General features: G+C 37.3%; 1 protein-coding gene across 1 annotated transcript; it reads left to right on the top strand.

Annotated features, from left to right (window-relative positions):
• The first annotated feature begins 1,815 nt into the window (after positions 1-1,815).
• On the top strand, positions 1,816-22,646 carry LOC140150466 (solute carrier organic anion transporter family member 4A1-like). Its single transcript, XM_072172485.1, has 11 exons — positions 1,816-2,266; positions 8,181-8,339; positions 10,720-10,999; positions 12,374-12,476; positions 14,957-15,078; positions 16,021-16,281; positions 16,917-17,115; positions 17,857-18,010; positions 18,289-18,461; positions 19,140-19,204; positions 19,743-22,646. Exons 1-11 carry the CDS (start codon positions 2,006-2,008, stop codon positions 20,162-20,164), a joined length of 2,199 nt encoding a protein of 732 aa, XP_072028586.1. The 5' UTR covers positions 1,816-2,005; the 3' UTR covers positions 20,165-22,646.
• The last annotated feature ends 309 nt before the right edge of the window (positions 22,647-22,955 follow it).

The raw sequence follows: 22,955 nt of genomic DNA on the forward strand, positions 1-22,955 counted from the left end.
TGCTGGTTCCAATTATGACATATCTGTCTTTGTTTAGGATATACAGGAGGTGTACATAACTGGTACCTTAATTTTTTGGCTTACTGTATGCGTATAACTCCTTCAAAAAAAACAACCAGAAATTTCATTGGTTCTTCACCTAGCAGGCACGTAACCAGGATTTATAAAGGATGGGGGGCTGAAAGGGGCTGAAAAGGTGGACTGTTGGATTTTGAAAAAGTGGACCTTTTTTTCAAAATTTGAGCCGTTTTTGATCCAAAAAAATGGGACATTTTGGGTAGCCTCCCTGGTCACGGGCCTGTCACCTACTGAATTCAGACAGCGTAAAGCTGCGTAAGTAATTGCTACAGTTTTTTTCTCCCAAATTTCTTTTGTGTTGTGTATAATAAAGGTAAATTGCTATGAAACAGACCAGGTCAGATGCCACCGTCAGAACAAACACAACCGGGAAACACAATAAATAAGCCGTACCAAATACTATAGTTAATATGTGCACAAGGCACCAAGAATAATTTTAACTACTTCTTACAAGGAAAAGCCAGAAAAACCTTGGAAAGTCTTGGAAAAAGTCAGGTTTTTTTTGTCAATAGACCAGGTCAGATGCCGTCAAAACAAAAACTGTACTAAAGTGCACAATGCACACTGTCAAGAACAATTCAACCACTTATACGAGGAAAAGCTAGATAATGTTTTTGAAAGTTTTTCTCAGGAGCAAATGGAAAAAGTGTGATTTTTTCCAGGGCTATCCGGCTATGCGAAATGAGCAATTTATTTCTTAATTTTGGAGCCAGCTTTTCTCTCGTCCGGTTCGTATGATTCACGGCCATATTTCGCATTAACTAAAAAATGCCTCCAATACCTCCGAAAGAATCTTCGCGCGCGGTGACCTGAGACAACACTCTAAATACTATAAAATTTTTAAAAGACAATACAAATAGAATATGATTTTTATACCGTTTTTATGATTTGTACTTTTTGTAGGTCAAGTCTGCGGCCTACCTGCGTTATATAATATTGTACTTTTTTGTAGGTCAAGTGTGCCTGCGTATAGACCTACTAATCTGTTGGATACAAGGCGGCAATCTTAAAATAACCCATAGATGTGCTGCAGATCCTAATTTTGTAAATGCACAGCTACATTGGCACACGTGCGTGTTTTTTTTTCAGAGTTATTGTTCAAAACCCGTCATACGATTTCCCCTGATTTCATTGCATGTCAGATGATGCATCTATGCTGGCTTTAATTATTATAATCTACAGTCGAGAACACTACAGTAAACGACTGAAAATTTAAAATAATTATTTTTTAAAGTTTTAAAACTTTAAAATAAACAAAGCACAAAGCTTGTCGCTATATAATGATGATGATGTTGGTTTTCAGTGGCCATGCCACAAGCACTGCAATTGTATACATTTGCACCTCTTACCAAATCACTGCTAACCATAATATTTTATTGGGTTTTTTTTCCTATGTTGTCTTTTTATTATATAAATGAAGTTATATATACGTTCAGTGTCAACAACACGGTGACTCTGTCTTATTTTTCTGCAGATCGCTGAACAGCAACAATATAAACTCGAAAGGTTTGTTTGAACTGCATATGCATTTGCATTGTCACTGGTCCTGCGGAAACGAGGTAAAAAGTCATTCATTCGGGTAATGACGGCAGTCGCACGATTAGTCGATTCGTACTGCGTTTGTTTCAGTCTGTTGATCGCACTGTGTCAGCGCAAACAAAGCATGACATTCTTTTGAACCAGTGAAATAAAAGGCTTGAAAATTATTAATACTTCTTGAAATCTTGGAAGCCATTGACATGGTATTTTATGTTCAAGGTTGCAAGTGTATAAACTGAAATTTGGAATGTTATGCCTACATTATACACGCATGTAGCAATCACTATTGCAGTAGATATTGAGCATCATCTGAAAAACGTGACTTCGGTAGGCTTGTCATCAAGGAAATAAGAACGTATGTTCATTAATTTGTATCATTCTATACATTATGGAAGGAACACGTGTTAACCAGGATTCTAAACAAAATCAAAACTCTGATGGTGGTGATCCACAGATTAGGACAATATCGGGAAAAGACAAAGCTTCAGAAGCTGGTGACAATGGAACGGTGAAGCCACCTGGTGGGGAAGACACTACTGACACCGTTGATCATCGATATGGATGGTGTGGATGGAAGCCAGATTGTCTGCAGAGAATCAATAAACCTGTCTGGCTGTTGGTGTTTATGTCCTTCTACGCTTTTATGCAGGTATGGTTACAAAGTCCTTCAATAGTTTAGTTTAATAGTGCCGAACAAATCGACTGTTCAGTGCCAGAAGTGGTTAAGTGCAATTATAGCTGCCATGTGTAGCTGCCATGTGTTTATGAGTACAATATACTGCGTGAAATGACAAATGTTCACAGGGCAGCTGAGCAGTCGATATATGGCACTGGATATGAAATATTATCATATTCACACACTTTCATGTTAAATATTTGCACAATCTCATGTTGATAGTTAGGCCTGTGTTGTAGTAACGCATAACTACTTGTGTATAGTAACTTTAAACCTGTGGCCTGTCAAGCATTCCTTATTTTGATATATAGTTATATTATTTTACTGAAGGTACACTGGCGTAAAATGCACGTGGAAGTGGAACCGCAATGGGAAAAATGCGGCTCCATTGGTAAAATAGATTGTGTAAAGTAGCCTTAAATGTAGACTATTATTGGTCGAATCAACAACAAAAATTCCATTTTCATTATCTAAATCAATATATTAGTGAAAAACAAAACCTTGATGATTGGCAAAAGTTCATTCTACAAAATAATTATATGCTTTGAAAACCTGCTTGATTTATTGTTGTTAATGAGTTATGTACGTTTTGTGTTGTTGTTTCAGCCCTCTTTACAACATAACTCAAGAACCACAGGACCTAAAAAGTATATCTGTGATATTTAAATTCTTCTACACGCTCGCTATGAAATGATCAATGCAATTTTTGCCAAAGCTCACTACCATTCGCAAGATGCTGTAAACTACCAAATCGCAACAGTTTGAAATAGTTGTTAACCTTAAAGTAGCCCACCAGACATAAATCAATGCTTTTACGAAAAGTTCTTTTGTGGTCTATAGTATTTTAAGTACCGCACATCTACTGTGTTTTATAATTCGTTCCACATAGCCCTATTGGAATGACATGAATGTTATGTGACGGTCTTTATTGTTGGGTTCATTATGTCAAGGTACGTAGTTGTCAAAGGAATACCATTAGTGAGACTCAAAATCCGCAAATAAAAAACAATGATCATAAAAATCGGATTTCCGTTTTTTTACATAACATTTGGCATTTTAGTCGATATACGAGGCCTGCTCATGGTCAGTTACCAGACATGCCATATGACAACAATGTACCTCCAGAAGATATCACCTTCAACATCTCGATGTATCCCGTTATATCCAATACGTATACGAATAGGTATGAAATAAAAAAGAATATTATACTTTAATTTTAATTTTTTTAATCTTAAGTAGTGCATGGCGCTATGGGTTTGGGGTTTTATATTACTACATTAGTGGAACCAATTATTTGTGGCATCCTTAAGGGGTGGGGTATTAACGTTTGGACAGTATTTATGTCCTTCTGATATCAAATAATTTTGATTTTTTGAAATTCGCAATGTGATACACATTTTATGGCAAATCATTAAAAATTGATATTTTTGATATTTAACAGTACTCGAAGTAATCTTTATAAATCTGATTAGGTCTTTTTGGGAAAAAAATCCATATCTTCAATATGAAAGGTCAAAATTTTCAATTGATCGTCGGCTTTTTCTCCCAGCTACATACACTTTAAGAATATATCATCAGATTTATAAAATTTACTTCGAGGACTGTTATATATCAAAAATGTGAAAAATATCAAATTTTAATAATTTGTCATAAAATTTGTATTATATCGTGAATTTCAAAAATGAAAATTATTTGATATCAGAAAGACATTCTGCGTATTCAGAATGCAATTCGATATGTCTGATGTGCTCTCATGTCCCACAAAAAATACTGTCGAAACGCTTAAAACGCAAATTCCAGATCCCTTAAACCTGAAATGAATTGATCTTAGTGATTATCGATTGTTCGAACTAGACAACATAAAATGGGATATCATTGGACTCATCGAAGTAAGACGAAAAGGAGAAGCTTTATATGATCTTCAAAGCGGGAATACAATATACTACAGAGGCACAGAAAAGGGTGGCGCTTGGCGCTAGAGTAGGATTCATCATAAGAAAAGACCTCACAGCTAATGTCTTAAGCTATAAGAGCACATCTGATAGAGTGGCACAGATGATCATCAAATTATCAAACCAACAGAAACTGAGAATCATCCAGATCTATACATGCCGCCAACCAAGACAAAGCAAGCCATATGGGAGATGAGATAATGCCAAGGTGGGAATCCAGAGAGCTGGAGAGCAGGTAGTTTTGACATTGGCATTGGCGAAAGGAATGACAGAGGATGAGGATACAAACTTCTAGACTTTGCTGTCAACAAAAGATTTAGAATCATGAACACATTCTTTAAGAAGAAACCCTCTCGGAAGTGGACATGGCGAAGTCCAAATGGCCCAACCACGAATGAAATTGACTTCATCCTCTCAGACAAGCAACACATTGTTACAGAAGTATCTGTTGTTAACAAATTCAACACAGGCAGTAACCACAGATTAGTAAGATCCGCATTAACATGAAGCTGGAAAGAGCCAAGCTAATGCGCAACAAGACTAGAGTTCCAGTTAGCCATACAGAACAAGTTTGAGGCACAGGAAGATACAACGAAGGAGTGTGATCTTACTGAAAAATCCAAAGCCATAGCAGAAACAATCAATACCTATACCAGGGAAGTAGCTGGAAAGGAAGTGAAAAAGAAGGAATACAAACTCTCAGAAACCACTCTAAAGCTTCTCAAGAAGAAGGAAATGAAACAGCAAACCAACATTCAGAAAATAGAGTACCCGGAATTATGTAAAACCATCAGGAAACGAATGAAGGCAGGAATAAGAGAACACAATGTCAAAAAGATACAGCAAACCTTGGAAGCAGGCAGAAGCTACAAAAAGACAAAACAAGCATTAACACTTGGGAGATCACATATGGTTGCCCTGCAAGATGAGGATGGGGAAGTAATAACAGACCGGGATGGAATTGTATCCAGAGTTTAACATTTTTACCAGGACCTCGACAGCAGCAAGATCCCAGTAGAAGGCCCATATTTAGTCTCAACCCAACCAGCGATCTCAATATACCACCCATCAACGCAGATGAAGCAAGGTCTGCCCTTATTGGATATGAAGAAAGGAAAGGCACCAGGATAGGATGATATACTGACTGATGTGTTGAAGGAGGGAGGTGAAGTTGTAATTAGTAAGCTAGATGATCTCTTCACACAGTGTATCCGAGAAGGCAAAATACCAGACAATTGGAGTAAATGCCATTATCATCCTTCTTCATAAGAAAGGCAACATCGCAGATCCAATCAGTCTTCTATCCAATGTTTATAAATTGTTCACCAAAATCACCACCAATAGGCTCGATACCGTGGACTTCAACCAGCCCCGAGAACAAGCCGGATTTAGAAGCGGATTCTCTACCACAGATCACCTACATGTATGTAGTTAACCAGATCATAGACAAAGCAAATGAATATCAGCAACCATTGTGTTTGGTTTTTGTAGACTATGAGAAGGCTTTCGACAGAATTGAAATTCCAGTTGTACTACAGGCACTGGTTGACCAGGGAATCGAGAACACATAATGTCAACATAATCAAGGACATATACAGTAAAGGAACAGCTAGCATCCGACTACACTCTGAGAGCTACAAAATCCAACATTCACCGGGGGGTTCGACAGTGTGATACCATGTCACCAAAACTTTTCAACGTAGCTCTGGAAGCTTGACTGGGAAAAGAAAGGGATCAACATCAATGGGGAGAGGATAAGTCACCTGAGATTTGCAGATGATATTATAATCTTTGCAGAAAACCCTGATGATCTGGAGTCTATGCTGCAATCCCTCAACAATGGAAGTAACCAAGTGGGACTGAAGATCAACATGAGCAAGACCAAAAGTATGTTCAACAGAGCTGTCATCAAGAAGCAAATCTACATTCATCAAACAACACTAGAAGTAGCAGAAGAATACTTGGGTCAAGTTATCAAAATGAACTATAACCACTTTGACGAAGTTAGAAGAATATTAAGAGCAGGATGGTGTGCTTTTGGAAACTTGAATGAGGTGATGCAGAGCAATATGCCATTATGTCTTAAAAAGAAAGTCTACAACCAGTGTGTCCTCCCAGCCATGACATATGGCTCAGAAACTTGGGCCATGACTCTGAGAATGGAGCAGAAGTTGATAGTGGCTCAACACAGTATGGAAAGGAGCATGCGAGGGATCACAAAAAAGAGACAGAAAAACAAAAGAGTGAATCAGAAGCATGACGCAGGTCACCGATGTCATCCAGACTGTGAAACAAAAGAACTAGCTAGAACATCAGATGGATGATAGACCAAACTGGTTACAGAATGGATACCTAGAAATGGTACTAGGCACCAGGAAGACAGAAAGTTAGATGGAGGGATGAAATTACAAAATTTCTTGATGTAACCTGGATGAGAAAAACGTGGAATAAACAGAGTGGCGTCACCTTGGAGAGGCCTTCAACCGCAACCGTCCCTCTTCCCTGCAAGTGTTTTATTGGTGAAGTTAGGTCCATCTGGTTGAATGCTTTGTTTTGACGGCATAGCCAGATAACGTAGCTACAATCATAGAAATATTGTGTTGGGACACGTTGTCAATTGCACTCATTGTTTTCATCCCCAGTCACGTAAATTTTGATGGATGTTTTTCAAGTAATGTTCTACGTGTAGCCTCAACCTCCTGCAAGTCATATCCTCCCTTCCCCCACCAATCAATGTTGCAGAGTCCAACACGGAGCCTGATGATAAGACCCCGATCAACATTGTTACGGGGGAAGGGGGATCAATTTTAGTTCATGGTCCTAAACTGTCCCAAGACTAAATTCTATGATTGTAACTCTGAGTGCAGTCTTGGAGGCTGTGTCCATGATTAATTTTTTTCTTACCACTTGGATCTTCCAAAGCTGCAAAGCATTTGCTCAGTGAGGTATTATAAAAGACTCTGCGTCCTACTTCAATTGAGAAGTAGTGGGTGCACTAACCTCTATTCTTGCACTCAGCTACAAGGTCTTGATATTTCACTTTTCCCTGGCAAATGCATTGGACAGGTTCTCCTCCATTGGAAAAGCGAGTTCAATTATAATTACTGTTCTTGTCCTTTCAGATTAGATGGTAATGTCAGGACGTTTAGCTGTCTCTGCTATTTGGGGAGGGAAGGCTATTGTTTGTGTTCTTCATCCATTAGGACTTCCCAGGCGTTGGCCTTTTGTAGGATGTTTTGTACATTCCGTCTTTGGAAGAGCCAAAGCTGGGTTCCTGTAGGCTGTACCATCTGTAGTGCGGAATACGATAGTAGCGATGTAGTTTGTATTGTCTGGCATGGCATACGTTGTTTCCTTTGCTTAGCTTCATCGATGAAGGGCATCACACCAGATGCTATGGCTTTTAAGGTTTGGTCATGACGCCAGTTTTATGGACCACTTTGCAATGAGAAATTGCAGCCATTTTGGATATGGAGTTGCTGTGGTGGCATAGTTGGCAGGATCCTAGATTGGTCTTACCCCATAATCTCAGGTTCGTGGTGGTTGGCAGCTGGTCATGTATTGTGTTGATATATATAGAAGGACAACAGCTCGGGTGTCCACACGTACAACAGCTTCTTCCATGATGTGTCAACTCGCATGGCGGAGTCCCACTTGAGCCACTGTCCCTGCTTAGCACAGCCATATGGGTAGACAAACATATCATCTTCATGCACATCTTTGACAAGACCGGTCAAGCACTTTGAAAATTTGGCTAATTCTGTGCGTGAGAAATTTGACATTTGACCTTATTTAGTCTATAACTCAAGAACTAAGCACCCTAGCGAAATATGACAATTGACTTTTTATTCCTAGCTTCTTCTCACTTTTGCGCATAAATTTCACTTTTACTAATTGCATTTGCGAAATGTTATCATATTATTTCTCTTTTCTAGGGCCTCATCGTCAATGGTTTAATCAATGTAGTGATATCAACGTTAGAAAAGAGATTTGATTTGCCGAGTAGAAAAACTGGTCTTATAGCAAGTTCTTACGACATAGCAACCGCTACATTAGTAATATTTGTGAGTTATTATGGAGGACGAGGACACAAGGTACGAGTAAGACAATCTTTACGCCTTCTCTGTTGTAAAACACATGTAGCTTTAAATCCTATTTGTTCTCTTTTTGTGTTTTTTTTTCTTGAAAAGATGTCTGAAATTTATGATGAAATTCATGTATGTTGTGTGTTACACTCTTAAAACGGTCTACTCATTTTTGAGTAGAAACTATTCAGATGAGGATCTCAAAGATTTCTCTTCAAAATGAATCGGATATTCTCATCAAAATAAGAAGATTTCTTAATATTTGATAAGATTGTCTTGTCATTTAAAAATGAATTGGTTCTTGTCAAAAATGTCCCTTATCAAATTTGAGTAGTTTGTCTTGTCAAAAAATCACATTTGAATAGTTAGTCAGAGGGGTACTCAACAGAATATTGTCAAAATGAAATGGGTAATCTTGTCAAATAATGAATTGGAGATTTTGTCAATTTGGAATAGTTACTTCAAATAATAAAACGGAAACTATTCATTTTGATAAGATTGTCTGGTTCAAAGTGATAATCCACCTTTTTGGTAATTGACCACTTCGTTGCCGTTGGCGGCGTTTGACTCTGCTAACTCCAATTAGGCCGGAGTTAGTGAAGAAGAAAACTGAAAGCAAGGCCAAAGATGTAAATTATATACATACGCCCAATTATGCAAAGTTAATTTGCCAAGTAACTACAAGGACTATATCTAGCTGAGACTTGGTGCATAATGTAGTACAAGCACAATAGAAGTATGGTGTTTAGCATTTTGCTAATTTTAATCCGCATAATTAATTTGGGTTAATTTCTTGACAAATTAAAATGAACTCTATTAGCGTATATTAGCTAACTTCGGCATAATTAGAGTCAGCAGAGTCAAACGCCGCCAATGGCAGTGAAGTGGTCAATTACGAAAAACGTGGATAAACCTAATCAAAATGAACAGTATGTCTCATTAAAACAAAGAGTTACGGAATCAAAAATAAATGAGTAGGGATTCTATTCAAAACAATGAAAAGTACGAAATGATAAGAAAGGGCGCACACCACTAAATAATCGTCCCATTGAAATACACGGGAAAATACAAGAAAGTAAATTTGTTTTTCTACCCCATGTAACAACATTTTTAATATTTTGATCGAATGAACGTCTTAAATAAAGATTAAACTTTTATTTAAATTTGATTTTTTGGGACAAGTTGAGACAAGCTTAAAAGATACGAACTCCTGAACAGCGCCATCCCGAATTTCAGCCGACACTCTCGCCTCCTTACCAGTTCCGGCCATGATATTGTTCCGAGGGCCTATTGCCCATGTACATTCGATTCGGAACATTTTCTGAACAGATTTGTAATGTTGAGCTCCTATTCTATCGTTTTTATCAAAACAACCAAGAGTCACTCAAATTTGGTTCCCTTGGGACGCCGATATATTTCGCATAGGCGCTATTTTTACCGGAACTATGAAGGGTTACACCAAATGCGGAAGGATTTAGTGTAGTGCACTCGAAAGTGTTACTGTTGAAATAGGCTGACGTCAACGTCCTCATTCCTACTGTTTTAAAACTACGCCATGATACCAGGGACTCCACATTCTCCGGGAGATTTCATAGAAACACAGCATAACATTGCACACCAAATAGCTCTAAATGTCTGAAAACGTTAAAATTGAGGTAAAACGAAAGCGCGTCATAGTATTTGAGTGAAATGGTTGAATGCATAGCCTATGGGTTAATGAGTTTTCGCAACTTTTAGATTATTCAATCATTAATGTCACATAACAAATACATACCTTTGTATGGTTCAGTGCACTTTTTTATTGTTAGATAGGGCACCAAGTTCACTTGAGGGAAAAGGATGGCGTAAGACATGCAAAAATTAATTCAATCGTGGCAACAGTTTGGTAAGAAAAAGTTGAAAATGAAATTGCAACCTAAGACAAGAAACCGAAATAGAGCTACCCATTATTACAAAAGGGGAAGCCAAAAAAAGGGGGTTTGCACCCCGGTTGGCACCCCGGTTGGCACATTAATGAACCACCTTTTCAATATTACGTTCGAAAACGACCCATACAATATGAAAACGTTCAAACGTATGAATTGAGTTCTCTCAAATTTCATGTGCTGGATGGGGGGGCATATGACACGCTACACGACACTTTTAAATTACAAAATACTATATCAAACAAACATTGTAAAAAACTCTTTTTTAAAATTATTATTATTATTATTATTATTATTATTATTAGTGTTATTATTATTATTATTATTATTATTATTATTATTAATGTTATTATTATTATTATTATTATTATTAGTGTTATTATTATTATTATTATTATTATTATTATTATTATTATTATTATTATTATTATTATTATTATTATTATTATTGTTTGCCCATGCAGGCAAGATGGATAGCATTTGGCTGTGTGATATTTGCAGTTGGGGGCGTAGTCTTTGGAATACCTCATTTTACAACAGGCTTACATACAAGTATATCAGGTTCTCTTGTCTGTGTTACTGATGAGTCGACAGAGGAGTGCGTTGACTCAAGTTTATCCAACTATTTCTACGTGTTCATCTTGTCACAAGTGCTTCATGGAATAGGTGTTACTCCTCTATACAGCATTGGAGTAACATTGATAGATGAGAGTGTTACGGTGCACCAATCTGCACTGTATATGGGTAATTATAGCCTACAAAAAGTAATTCAGCTCTTATAAGTACGCCTATAGATTCAGAACTAATAATTGTTTTCACAATATTTCAACATAGAGAGAAGGATGATTTATTTACACGCATTTTGATACCCCATTCGTCAAATGTCGTTCAATATTAACAACACAGTCAATGACAGTAGTGCTTTCAGTTACAGAAAAATACCCGAATTTAAAAGTTGCAGTTTACAGCGATCAGTGGTTATAATGCCAGCACTGTAAACACGTAAAGCCCGCCATTATCTTCGCGCTTACTTCAAATCAATACAAATAACTGCAACTTTTAAATTGGGGTATTTTTCTTTCAAAACACTGCTGTATTGTCAATGTTGAACAAAATTAAATCATCCTTCTTTTTATGCTGAAATAGGCCTATTGTGAAAACAATTATTAGTTCCGAATCTATAGGCGTATTTATAACAGCTGAGTTACTTTTTGTGCAGACTTTAGTTCAATATCCAGTGATGGTGCCAGAGATATTTCCTCCAAGGCAATGGGGTAAATTGCTGCATGCGGCCGAACATTTCCTTTTAGAATATACAGTGGCAATGTTTTGGCCTAGAATATAAAATTTCCCCGAATTCGAAATTTCCCCGAATTTTGACTGTACTGGGGAAAATGCCCTCCCGCATGGTCCAACCTGTAATCGGTGTGGGTGTGTGGGGGTGTGTGTGTGTGGGTGGGGGGGGGGGTGTGGTGGTGTGTGTGTAACAATGAAATAACAATGCAATTTATTTCATTCTTGTCTCTAGATATATAGTAAAACTATATTGGTTTTTCCAGTCTTGCGACACATCATCCTTAATTAAAATATTAAATCACATTCTGAAATTAATTCATACATTTCCATAAGCAATGCACTGATGGACTACCCTAAGATGGTTTCCTCTCCACAACTAACAGGTGATGGTAAAATTTAAACAACATTTTGATATCCGGGGATTCCCCAAACATACATAAATGACTAACCATGTTAATGTAAACAAACCTCAATGGGCTTTTTTGATTACATGATAGGGAATAGCCCATATTACATTTTCTAAAATAAAGTTTACAGTACATTTGTTACTCTTTTGATCGAATACCGTAAAACCTCGTCTATAAGCATATATAGAGTGCTTTTGATGAAAGCTAAAAGAATTCACACGCCATCCATCAATTATATTATAATATTATGGAGTTTGAGCAAATTAATTACCGATACAAACATATACAAACAAGTACTAGTGTAAGACCAATCTATTGTATTGGCATATTTACGGTTGTCTCATTTCAATTTAGCTTTCATCAAAAACATACTATATGATTGTAGACGAGGTTTTACGGTATTGATATTTTACAGGCATCTTTTACGGACTGGCAACGATAGGACCAGGCATTGGATATATAGTTGGTGGATCGTTTCTAAACATTTATACTGATACTGGATTAGTCGACGTTGACAGGTGACTAAATCATAAACATGATAACACTGAATGACGAGCAATTTACTTTGATTTACCTTAGTATTATCATGGAAGTCCATGGTATTATAAGGAGAGCAATAAAAGCGTGTATGTTAGGCACAGCTTATACTTTTTATTCATATCGTCAGCCTGCTACGCTTTTTGCCTAAGTCATTTTTTGTAATTTTGAGAACAAAGTACAAAATATGGTTAAAGCATGCATTTAAACATATTTATTCACCTATCTCTGCACAAGAATAAATGATAATGATACAAATGAAAGGAAAAATCCGGAAAAACTTAGGGTGATTACGTAACTGATGCATGCTTGAACCACATTTTGTTCTTTGTTCTCAAAATTACAAAAAATGACTTAGGCAATTAGCGTAGCAGGTTGACGAAATATTCGATACAACTGAGTAGTAGGGTGATTCACAACAAAAAAAACCGGTCAATGAACTTTTGTACACAAAGTCAATGGGATTTATGAGCCATTTTCTTTACAACACAAAAAGCCATGTTAATTTTCCCTGATTGTGCCAAAAATATTTGATCATAGTGTGAGTAATGTCCTTAAAATAAATGCTAAAGAAAATTGTAAAAATGTTAACCTGCTTTCCAGAAAATTGCATTTTTGTGAAAACTGTTACATTTGGGGCAAGGCAGTTGCTGGAACAGCCAAAATATTATGGTACTTGGCTAATATAAAGTTGTGTTTATGGGGCTCTAGTTCTTTCTTTTTTTTTAAAAATTTTTTTGTTTTGTTTCTTTGTTTGTTTTTGCTTTGTTTTGTTTTTACTTGATCATGATTATGTTATTCAAGTGTTGAATGTGTGTAGGTTTGTAATTTTATTTAAGTGTAGTGTAATGTTTAATGTGTAATCCAGTAGTAAATGTGTCTTAGCCACTCTAGCTCTTGTCACAAGTACCTTGCACAAGGTGTAGTTTTGAACTGGCCACTATCCAATGTTGTGACCCCAATTTATATACATTTCTTTTCAACCATGGTGAATCTAATCCTTCCTGTGGTCATTCAATTCAAACAATACAAATCTTCATCAGGTATGGCCATAATGACCACCCCTGATACAGATGTATGGATTTTGATAGTTACTATTACATAAGATTTCAAAAGCTGGTATCACCATTGGGGTAAACTAATATGTGAAGAATTTTAATCTTTTTTTTATCAACAGTTCAGTTCAATAAGGTATAAATTTGGGGTGCCTGGTGGGATTCAGGGATATCCCAGGGTATTCTTTTCTTGAGCTACACTCCCTCTGTCACTTTTGAAACATTTTTTATTATTACAGTCAACTATGAACTTTAATTTGGTAAAAACCCATGTTTTCACAAAGTTAGGTATATCATTGAACATTTACTTCAGTTTTGAAAGCCTGGTAGACTTTTTAGGCCCTGAAATAAGCGTTTGAAATTTTTGACAAAAAATCCCATTGACTTTGTGTACAAAAGTTCATTGACCGGTAACACCCCTAAACTTTTTTTTATTTTTTTCATATTTTGCAGATATAATTTTATGAACAAAATGAGGGGGTGTCCCGTTGAAAAATACCAATTTCATTTTTTGTGAATCACCCTACTGAGTAGCTCTATAAGTATGCGTTACTTATTCAATATATTTTCATTTTTAATCTTTTAACGAATATTTGTGAGCTAAAATCGATAATATAATTCCACCATATTTTGAAAAATAAGTCAAATTTCATCACTTTGTGAAAGTAGCAAGTACATTTTTGACTCTAGAACAATAATAATTATACAATTTTTATCATGTAGAAGTTGGTAGCTCATAAATTGGCAGGACAAGTCTAGTTTCCAAAGATACGGTTAAATTCCTTTTATTATTTCCTTTCCAAACATATATATTTTCATAACTTGCCTTTGTTACTTTAAAAGATGTAGTGAAAATCGTCGGACCACCTTCCTTTAAAGGAAGTCTCCGCCAATCACAACATTATGCCTTGTAAGAAAAATAATCATCAAGCACAAATCACTTGGTTTTATTCAAAACAAACTCATATTGACCATAAAAAACCGAATAAAAACATCTCGTCTCTCAACACGCGATTTTCAAAATTCCCGGGCGCCGACATTGTCTAGTGTAATGACGTCCCCGTATACAATGAAGGCTGACGACAATTGAGTGCAAATAACCATGACGTCATTCCACCAGACAGTCGGCGCCCGGGAATTTTGAATATATCGCAGCGTGGTGAGAAACGGCTAAAATCATGTGATTCGTGCATATTGTTGTGATTGCCAGAGACTTACATAATTTTTGAATATCCCCCGGAATATCCACTCAACTGAGGATCGAGAACAAACAATTTTCAAAGATTGCAAACTTCGAATCTTGGCAATGGGACCATGCTTGATGACCATATGACATGTACGTTTTACCGTGTTGAACTTCATCACCTTACTAAATAACGTTACTTTCAATTTTTAACACTTTTCAGTCTTGGTATAACACCAAATGATCCCGGGTGGATAGGGGCGTGGTGGTTGGGATTCTTCATCGGAGGCGTTATTGCTGTTTTAGTTGCAGTGCCACTCTTCGGTTTCCCGTCAGAATTTCCAGGTGGGTTGAGCACAATTATCAAACGTTTTCACAATGTCACACTTCCAGAGAGTCGCTTAGGGACGCATCATTACATTCTCAGGGGGGGGCATGGGAGTTTAGGTCAGGCAGAATTTTTTTTTTCAATTTTACTGTATAAATTTATACAAAGTTGGGTGGGGAAATTTTTTTTTTTACTCATCAGTGAGGCAATTTTTTTTTTTTCGTCTCACCAGTGGGCGAAGTTTCTTTTTTTTCAAAAAACTCCCATGCCCCCCTGGAAATCTAATGGTGCGCCCCTTAATTAATCTCATCTCCACGTGGTGCATTGAAACTGACGTGCAAAATCGGACATGAGGATGTTGCCGTCACCGAGGGACTCATGCTACCCGAGCGCCTTTTGGGATATATTGACAATTTATTTCAATCATTCTGGGGATTGATGATTGATTAGGGCAATGTACAACATCCATTGGAAGCAGCACATAAGCAACAAAGAGCTGTATGAAGACCTTCCAAGACTCTCAGAGAAGATCAGAGGAGAACACGCTTCGCTGGGCACTGCTTCAGGAGCAAATGTGAACCTGTCGCCAACCTGATAAACTGGACACCCAAACATGGAACAAGAAACCCTGGTAGACCAACCCTTACATATGTACTCAAGTAAGACACAGGGCTGGAAGCATCTGACCTGGGAACGGCGATGCAGGACAGGAGGACATGGAAAGCTGTCGTGGTTCGGGAAAAGCACCCGAAATAAGCAAGCAAGCAAGCAAATAGTTCAATCATGCCACACGCGCGTGTGAAAGACTCATGCCCAAAGATGCCAATAAGATTTTAGAGTGACCGAATGTTGCTGCTCTTGTCAAGATAAACAGTACACAGCACACTCGCTGTCATGCCTTATGATTTTTGTTACATAAATTTGAGCTTCATATCTCGCACTGATTTTTTGTCTTTTAGGCACCAAAGAGATTCGGGCAGCTAAAGTAGACCAGGCCCACCAATCTAAGCACACTGACCACGCAACTACTCCCGGTTTTGGTGAAAAACTCAGTGATTTCCCCCGCGCGGTCATGTACCTAGTGAGGAATCCTACTTTCGTGTTTTTGGTCCTTGCTGGTTGTAGTGAAGGTTTTGTTGTTAGTGGATTTTCTACATTCGGTCCTAAAGTTGTCGAGACACAGTTTGGATTAACTGCCGCTGATGCGTCGCTTCTTTTTGGTAAGGCACCCGGGAAGGCACCTTGTTATAAAGAAACTAAAATCCCAGTAAGGTTAGTCTTAACCCTAGAATTATGGACACAATTTGCCCTCATAACTGCCAAATTGTCGGTCTTAAGTATATACAAGTTAAGAGTTGATGAATCCATCTGCGAGGTCAAATTTGGGCAAAATTGCTCAGTTTTGGAGAAAATTCCCCCCCCCAAAAAAAAATCTTTTTGGGCACAATTTTTTTCGGACAACGTAACAAAGAGGTCTTTGTCATTCTAAATAATTATGTGCAACACTTTTTTTTTAATAGAATCCCTACTCACTTAGTTTTGATCCCGAACTATTCGTAATGATAAGATATGTTGTTCATTTTGATTAGGTATATTATCACTTGAACCGACAATCTGATCAAATCCAATGTTTTCCGTTTTATTTTAACAACTAATTAAATTGAAAAGATCTCCAGACTCCAACTCATTATTTGACAAGATTATCCATTTGAATTTGAATAGGTTCTATTATTATCCCCTCTCGGCGAAGATAAACTATTCAAATTTCATTTTTTGGTCATTTCTGGTAAGAATCTATTCAGTTTTGAATTATATACAACAAGCATTTTAACATAAAACCTCTAATTCATATCAGGTATATGTGCGATACCCGGAGCTGGTTTCGGGACCATCTTAGGTGGCTACCTCGTCAAACGATGGAAACTCAAAATCCGTGGTATGGTCAAGTTTAGTTGCATTACCAATATTTGTACCATGGTAGCTGTGATGACCATGCTCGTCAGGTGTTCTCAGGAATTGATAGTTGGAGTCAATGTTGACTTTGAAGGAAACATGTAAGTTTCAACAAGAATATAAAGAAAAGTAAGCAACTTACAATAGTCATGATAGTCGCTAGGTTAGTCAATGAATACGTTAGAGAAAAGGAAGCTTCACTATTAGCAGAAGAGTCGGGACTTGAACCCGGGACTTGAAAATCTTACGCTCAGAACAACATCCTCTAACAAGAGCAAAAGCCATCGCACATGTAATTTACTGAAATCCAATTTCCAAGTTCATTTTGCGATCAATCATCATTCAGGCCTATAAATAAGCAAAGAGCAGAGACAACGTATTACGAGTACTAATTATACGGAGCAAAAGCAAATGAGTTAAGATGGTACTACACCCCCTGATAAATTGTGTGACTAATTGGTTCATTATGTTATGAAATGAGGTGCATTCTAGCGATACCTCTTTTCTTATCATAAATAACGTACCGCTTGTCTTGAGTCACTGAAATTCTAGTGTAGTAACTAGATTCCTTGCCCCTATAATATCCGTAACTTTTGTTACCAGTGTGTTATTATTTTTTTGAGAAAAACGCAAAAATAGTCACAAATTTATCAAGGGATGCAGTACCACCTTAATGCATAATCTTGGTTTGATGTTTTAGAAAACACATAATTAATCTCTCACAAAATTATGACAAATTTAGAACTTCTTTTATTCAAACACTAGCATCCAAAATATTGTCATCAAAAGATAATTAGATAAAATGCTTTCCTGATCAATATTTATTATGTTATTTCTGCAAGGACAAACTTTGCTGAGGACGAACAACTGATAAATGACTGCAATTCTAACTGTGGCTGTACAAGGAAAGAATTCAACCCAGTATGCGGAGACAATGGAATGGAATACTTCGATCCCTGTTTTGCTGGGTGCACTCAAGGAACCGAAGACGCACAGGTATATATAAATTGCTAAACAATTCGCGAAAATATACTAATTTTCTTGTCAGAGAGTACCCCCCAAAAAAAAAACCCACACACCCACACACACCCCGACCCTCCACCACATGCACACACCACAACATTTTTTGATACAGTATCTTAAATTTATATCAAAACCTCTACTTTCCTAAGTTGATATTTAAGAAATCCTGACTATAAGCTACTATACTGCGATTTATACTATACTATACTATACTAGTATTTAACTATCCGTATGTTTCCATCTTTGTAAAGCATTTTTCAGACTGTTCGTGCCTGGAGCTAGCCCCTACCAATACATCATTAACAGTAACAGCGGGTAAATGCGGCAGCGATTGTGGTTTGTTGCCCATCTTCCTCGTTGGAACTGTCTTGTTAATGACGTTCCACTTCTTAGCGGCCATCCCAGGCGTCGAATGTATATTGAGGTATAGTTTGATCAGCTCGTAATCGGCGGGCCTTATAACATTGCGGATTGATATCAATATAATTATGTTATTTCGAGGATCGTTTTGTGACATCTCGACAGAAGTATCAGTAATTGTTTAATTCAGGTCCTATACTTTACCTTCTTATTTAAAACGCACAATATAGACCGGACAGGTCAACTATATCACTCTTAACGTAGGTCTACTTTTCGGCGTAGTGGTAAAAGCCTATCAATTCACGTCGATTACGAGCTGATCAAATTGTTGGGTTGTTTTAAATAATTTAGTTTTACTCTGCTCTTCGTTAGGCATGAAATTTAAGGGTTTTTTTCAGATCTTCTACATATGATTTGTAAACGCCACATCCGGTTCATAAACATAATCAATAAATGAATAGTATTCGCCGGTGAAGTGTCGAAATAACTGGATAAGTACCATAGATATAGGTGGAAACAATTTTGAATATATCGCGCTGCACTACAAGCAGGTTGCACTCATCACCTGTGTATGTCTGCAATCATAGATTGAATACAATACCGCTCTTTTCAAAGATACTAATCTTACAGGTGCGAGTGATCAGCATGATATTTCCCGCGTGAACGTACTAGTGCAGCGCGGTATAATCAAAACTTGTTTTAAATGAGCCTTAAATTACGATTCATTCTATATTGTTCTCAGGTGCGTGCCAGAATCTCAGCGTTCGTTAGCGGTTGGTGTGCAATGGATATTCATACGAGTACTAGGTAAGTAAATAGTTAATGTATACACAGGAGCGGGTCCACAGGAGAAATTCGCCCCCCCTAAAATCGAGAAAAATCATGCAAATCAACCCAATTCCAACCAATTCTAGCCTCAAAATAATGGTAATATATATGACACATTTCGTTAAAATATTACCATAATGCATTTTCAAATTTTATCCCCATGTGACCTTTGACCTCAATAACTCAATTTGCTTAAAGGTGCCCTCTTGGCACACCGCAGATTCTGAATCTACATACCCTCTTCTAAAATACTTAAAGCAACAAAATTGCATTGGTACACAACTTCACGATTATACTGGGTCTTCAATGATTTCTATCCTCGAGTAATTGGGTGCTTTTTTCATCAGTTTTATGGAGGCTAATACTTGTCAGCAATGTCCTATTTACATCAGATTTTCCTGTTAATGCTTAGGTAGGCCTTGACATATTAAACAAAAAATATACATATATGAAATGTACCGTCTTCCCTGGTAGATACATAACGCCATATCTTGCTTTTTTCCACAAAATCATTCAGGTACAATTCCTGGGCCTATTGCCTTTGGTGCAGCTTTAGACACTTCATGTATTCTCTGGCAGCAGGACTGCACAGGAGCAGAAGGGTCGTGTTTTCTCTACAGCGGAAGTGGGATCGCGTGGAAGTTCTTCCTTATCGGTTTCGGTGTCGTATTTGTGACTCTGACATGTTTCTTACTGTCTCTTTGGACTTACAACGGCCCTGCAGATGATGAAATGGAAGATGAGACAAAAGACATGAAGTTCAAACTTGATACCGATGATTATAATCGCAATGTACAGCTGGTATCAAGTAGTAGCCAAGTTGGAATTGTTGCCAATGAGAGTCTTCCAGTATCTGATGATGGCTTTCATAACGAAGGCTTTCAGGGTATTGACGACGAAAAGACATCGGCAAAGGTTTATCATGTTTCTCATGTATAATTGGGTCAGTGAAGGTATTTGTCTTCCAGCGTCCCAAAGAAAGACAATAATCATGTGTGACCCGATCTGATCCATTCAAGCCAAAGTCGGAAATTTTGAAAATTGAGTTACTAATACTATCATTACTAACTTGCCCAATACCTACTAATATTGACTCTCCAGGTCTTTTGAATACTTGGTTGCAAAGTTATGAAGCTTTTATATGTCTATTTTTTAATGTTTTTTTTATTGTTTTGTTTTTCTCCTCACTTTTTGCCTATATCTCAGTTTCATTATTGCCGACTTAAGCCTGATTGGATCAGATCTGATCACATTTTAAAGCCTTGAATATAAAAGAGACGCGACCTTAAATCATGTTAACTGGTAATTGTTGAAAATTCTTACGATCCCCAATACAATGCGCCGCCAACGGTTGTTCTTGCTAATCCAACTTTTTAACCTCCAGGGTTGACATCGCCTTTCCTAGCCACCACGAGTGTGATAATAAATCAATAGATATGAAATGAATCTACTACAATTATCGTTAACGGGTTTTTTAGTGTGCATTTGCGTGTAACATAATTATATTCATTTAAACAAACTTTCCTGTGTTGTATTCGTATTCCGCGGGCTTTGGATGTCGACATTTTCCCGTGATGCACAGCATATTTTGGCCTCTCCCCAGCAACCGCTGGAGGCGCTTTATATTGTGGATCGACTCGAATATAACAGTACTATATAACAAGGCGCATATTGACGTTATTCCATTGTCTGCGTCAGTATGTGTGAGGTGGGCGTGTGTGGGTATATGAGTGCAGGTGTGGTGCGTGGGTGTATTTGGGCGTACACATTGGTATTTCTTCTGAAGACTCGTGCATGACGATAAACAACTGAACACAATGTATGACGAGTCCAGAAGTTCTCTGTTTGTCGGTATGTTGAACTTGTTGAAATGCGAAGGCATTAACAAGTCGGAAATACCGAAAACGTCCTTAGAAGGTAGCCTGAAGGTCAACGCTCAGTGGACGGTAGTTCATTCGCCGTCGGAGTGATGATGTAACAGGATAGCAATAGGTTTCGATCGCACTGCACTAGTACCGGTACGTTCAAGCGGTACCGGAGGGGGGGGGGGCAAAATAACATTTTTGGGGCACAGACGAAAAAAATTGCAGTTGCATCATACAATACATAGAGACTGTATGTCTTCGAGCTTCCCGAAAAAGGCTTTATTGGGATGATGTGCGCGCGAAGCGAGAAAAAAAATGGTATTTTACATTATTTTCGCCCATTATCCGGCTGAAAAGGGCATTATTGTTACAATGTGCGAAATTGTGAAAAATTTTGTATTTTACACTATTTTGGCCCTGAATTTTGCTAGAAAAGGGGCTCCTTGTCCTTTTTCTTTTCCTTTGCCCTCCTGATTTTCTTTTCATTTTTTGTCAAAGGGGCACTTTTTTCTTTCATTTTTTATCAGGGGGGCACTCTGTCTTTGAACATGTTGAATAGAGCGGTATTTTATTCAATCTATATTCCATATTTCGCGGTTAATGGTTCTTTGTAGCCCTGTGGGGCAAACTAGTTGGATATCCATATTTCGCGATGAGTGGTTTTTTGACTAGCTATCCATATTTCGCGGTTAGCAGTTCTTTGTAGCCCTGCGGGGCAAACTAGTTGGATATCCATATTTCACGGTTTGTGGTTCAGACGTACACAGGTGATGAGTACAAGTTGCTTGTAGTGCACGGCGCGGGAATATATTAAAAATTGTTATGACCTTAATTGCTATGGTTTTGAGGATCCATGTCTAAGGGTGGGATCCAAGAAAGTAAGGACAATCAATGTGTAATGTAATTTTATCAAAAACAAAAGACATATGGGTACTGAACTTGTTATTTATCAATTTATATATATCCATTCTTTCAAAATACACAGGCCTATCCAATGCAATCATGTTTTCAAAATTTAGATTAACTTGTAAAGTAAAACATATATATTTTTGTATTAATGTATCTATATAGTACAAAATAAATGAACAATATTTATCCAGGTTGTTTTTAAACGATTATTGCCATCACATGTGACCATACCATGGCTACTTCACCGATTGCATGATTTTATAGCATGACAATATCATTTTCAAATTCTCTATGTTCTCTGTAAACAGGCGATTCTTTTTGCTATGAACTTTTGACCGTACACAAGTTTTCTTAACATTTGTCGCCGCTGCGATATGTTTGACATAATAGAGAGATTGCGATTTCCAAACGTAGCATCGAACGTACGTGGAATGTATTCAAAATCCCGTGACAGGAGAGTGATTTTTAATAGATTCCACGTACGTTCGATACGTACGTTTGCAAATCGCAATCTCTCTAAAATCGAGGATACGTGTAGCGGAGCTAATCATTTTGAGATAAACTGAATAACTTCTAATGTTCAAAATTTACTGTATTCATGTAATCAGTTCCGTGCATCTTTATTTTAATACAATTTTAAAAGACGTGACATTGTTGCATGGCAGGAACGTTCTAAAACAGGATAGTTCTATAACAGCTTATTCTCGTACATTCACATTTATAGTAACATGATTTGGTCATATTTCCAATGCAATTCAGTGATCACATTGTGTTTTCTGGGGATTTCCCAATCCATAAGGCGCGTGAAAGTCGATTCCGAGTTTATCGTCCCCCGCCCGCGTCACTTTTTGGAAACCAAAAACACCCGCGTCAAATTTTCAAGTATCAGTGTTTTCACCAGTTTTAGCAATTGGAAACATATATTTTTGTTTGTAAAACATATAAATTCATAACTT

This window comes from Amphiura filiformis, chromosome 4 (assembly GCF_039555335.1).
Source record: "Amphiura filiformis chromosome 4, Afil_fr2py, whole genome shotgun sequence".
NCBI lineage: Eukaryota > Metazoa > Echinodermata > Ophiuroidea > Amphilepidida > Amphiuridae > Amphiura > Amphiura filiformis.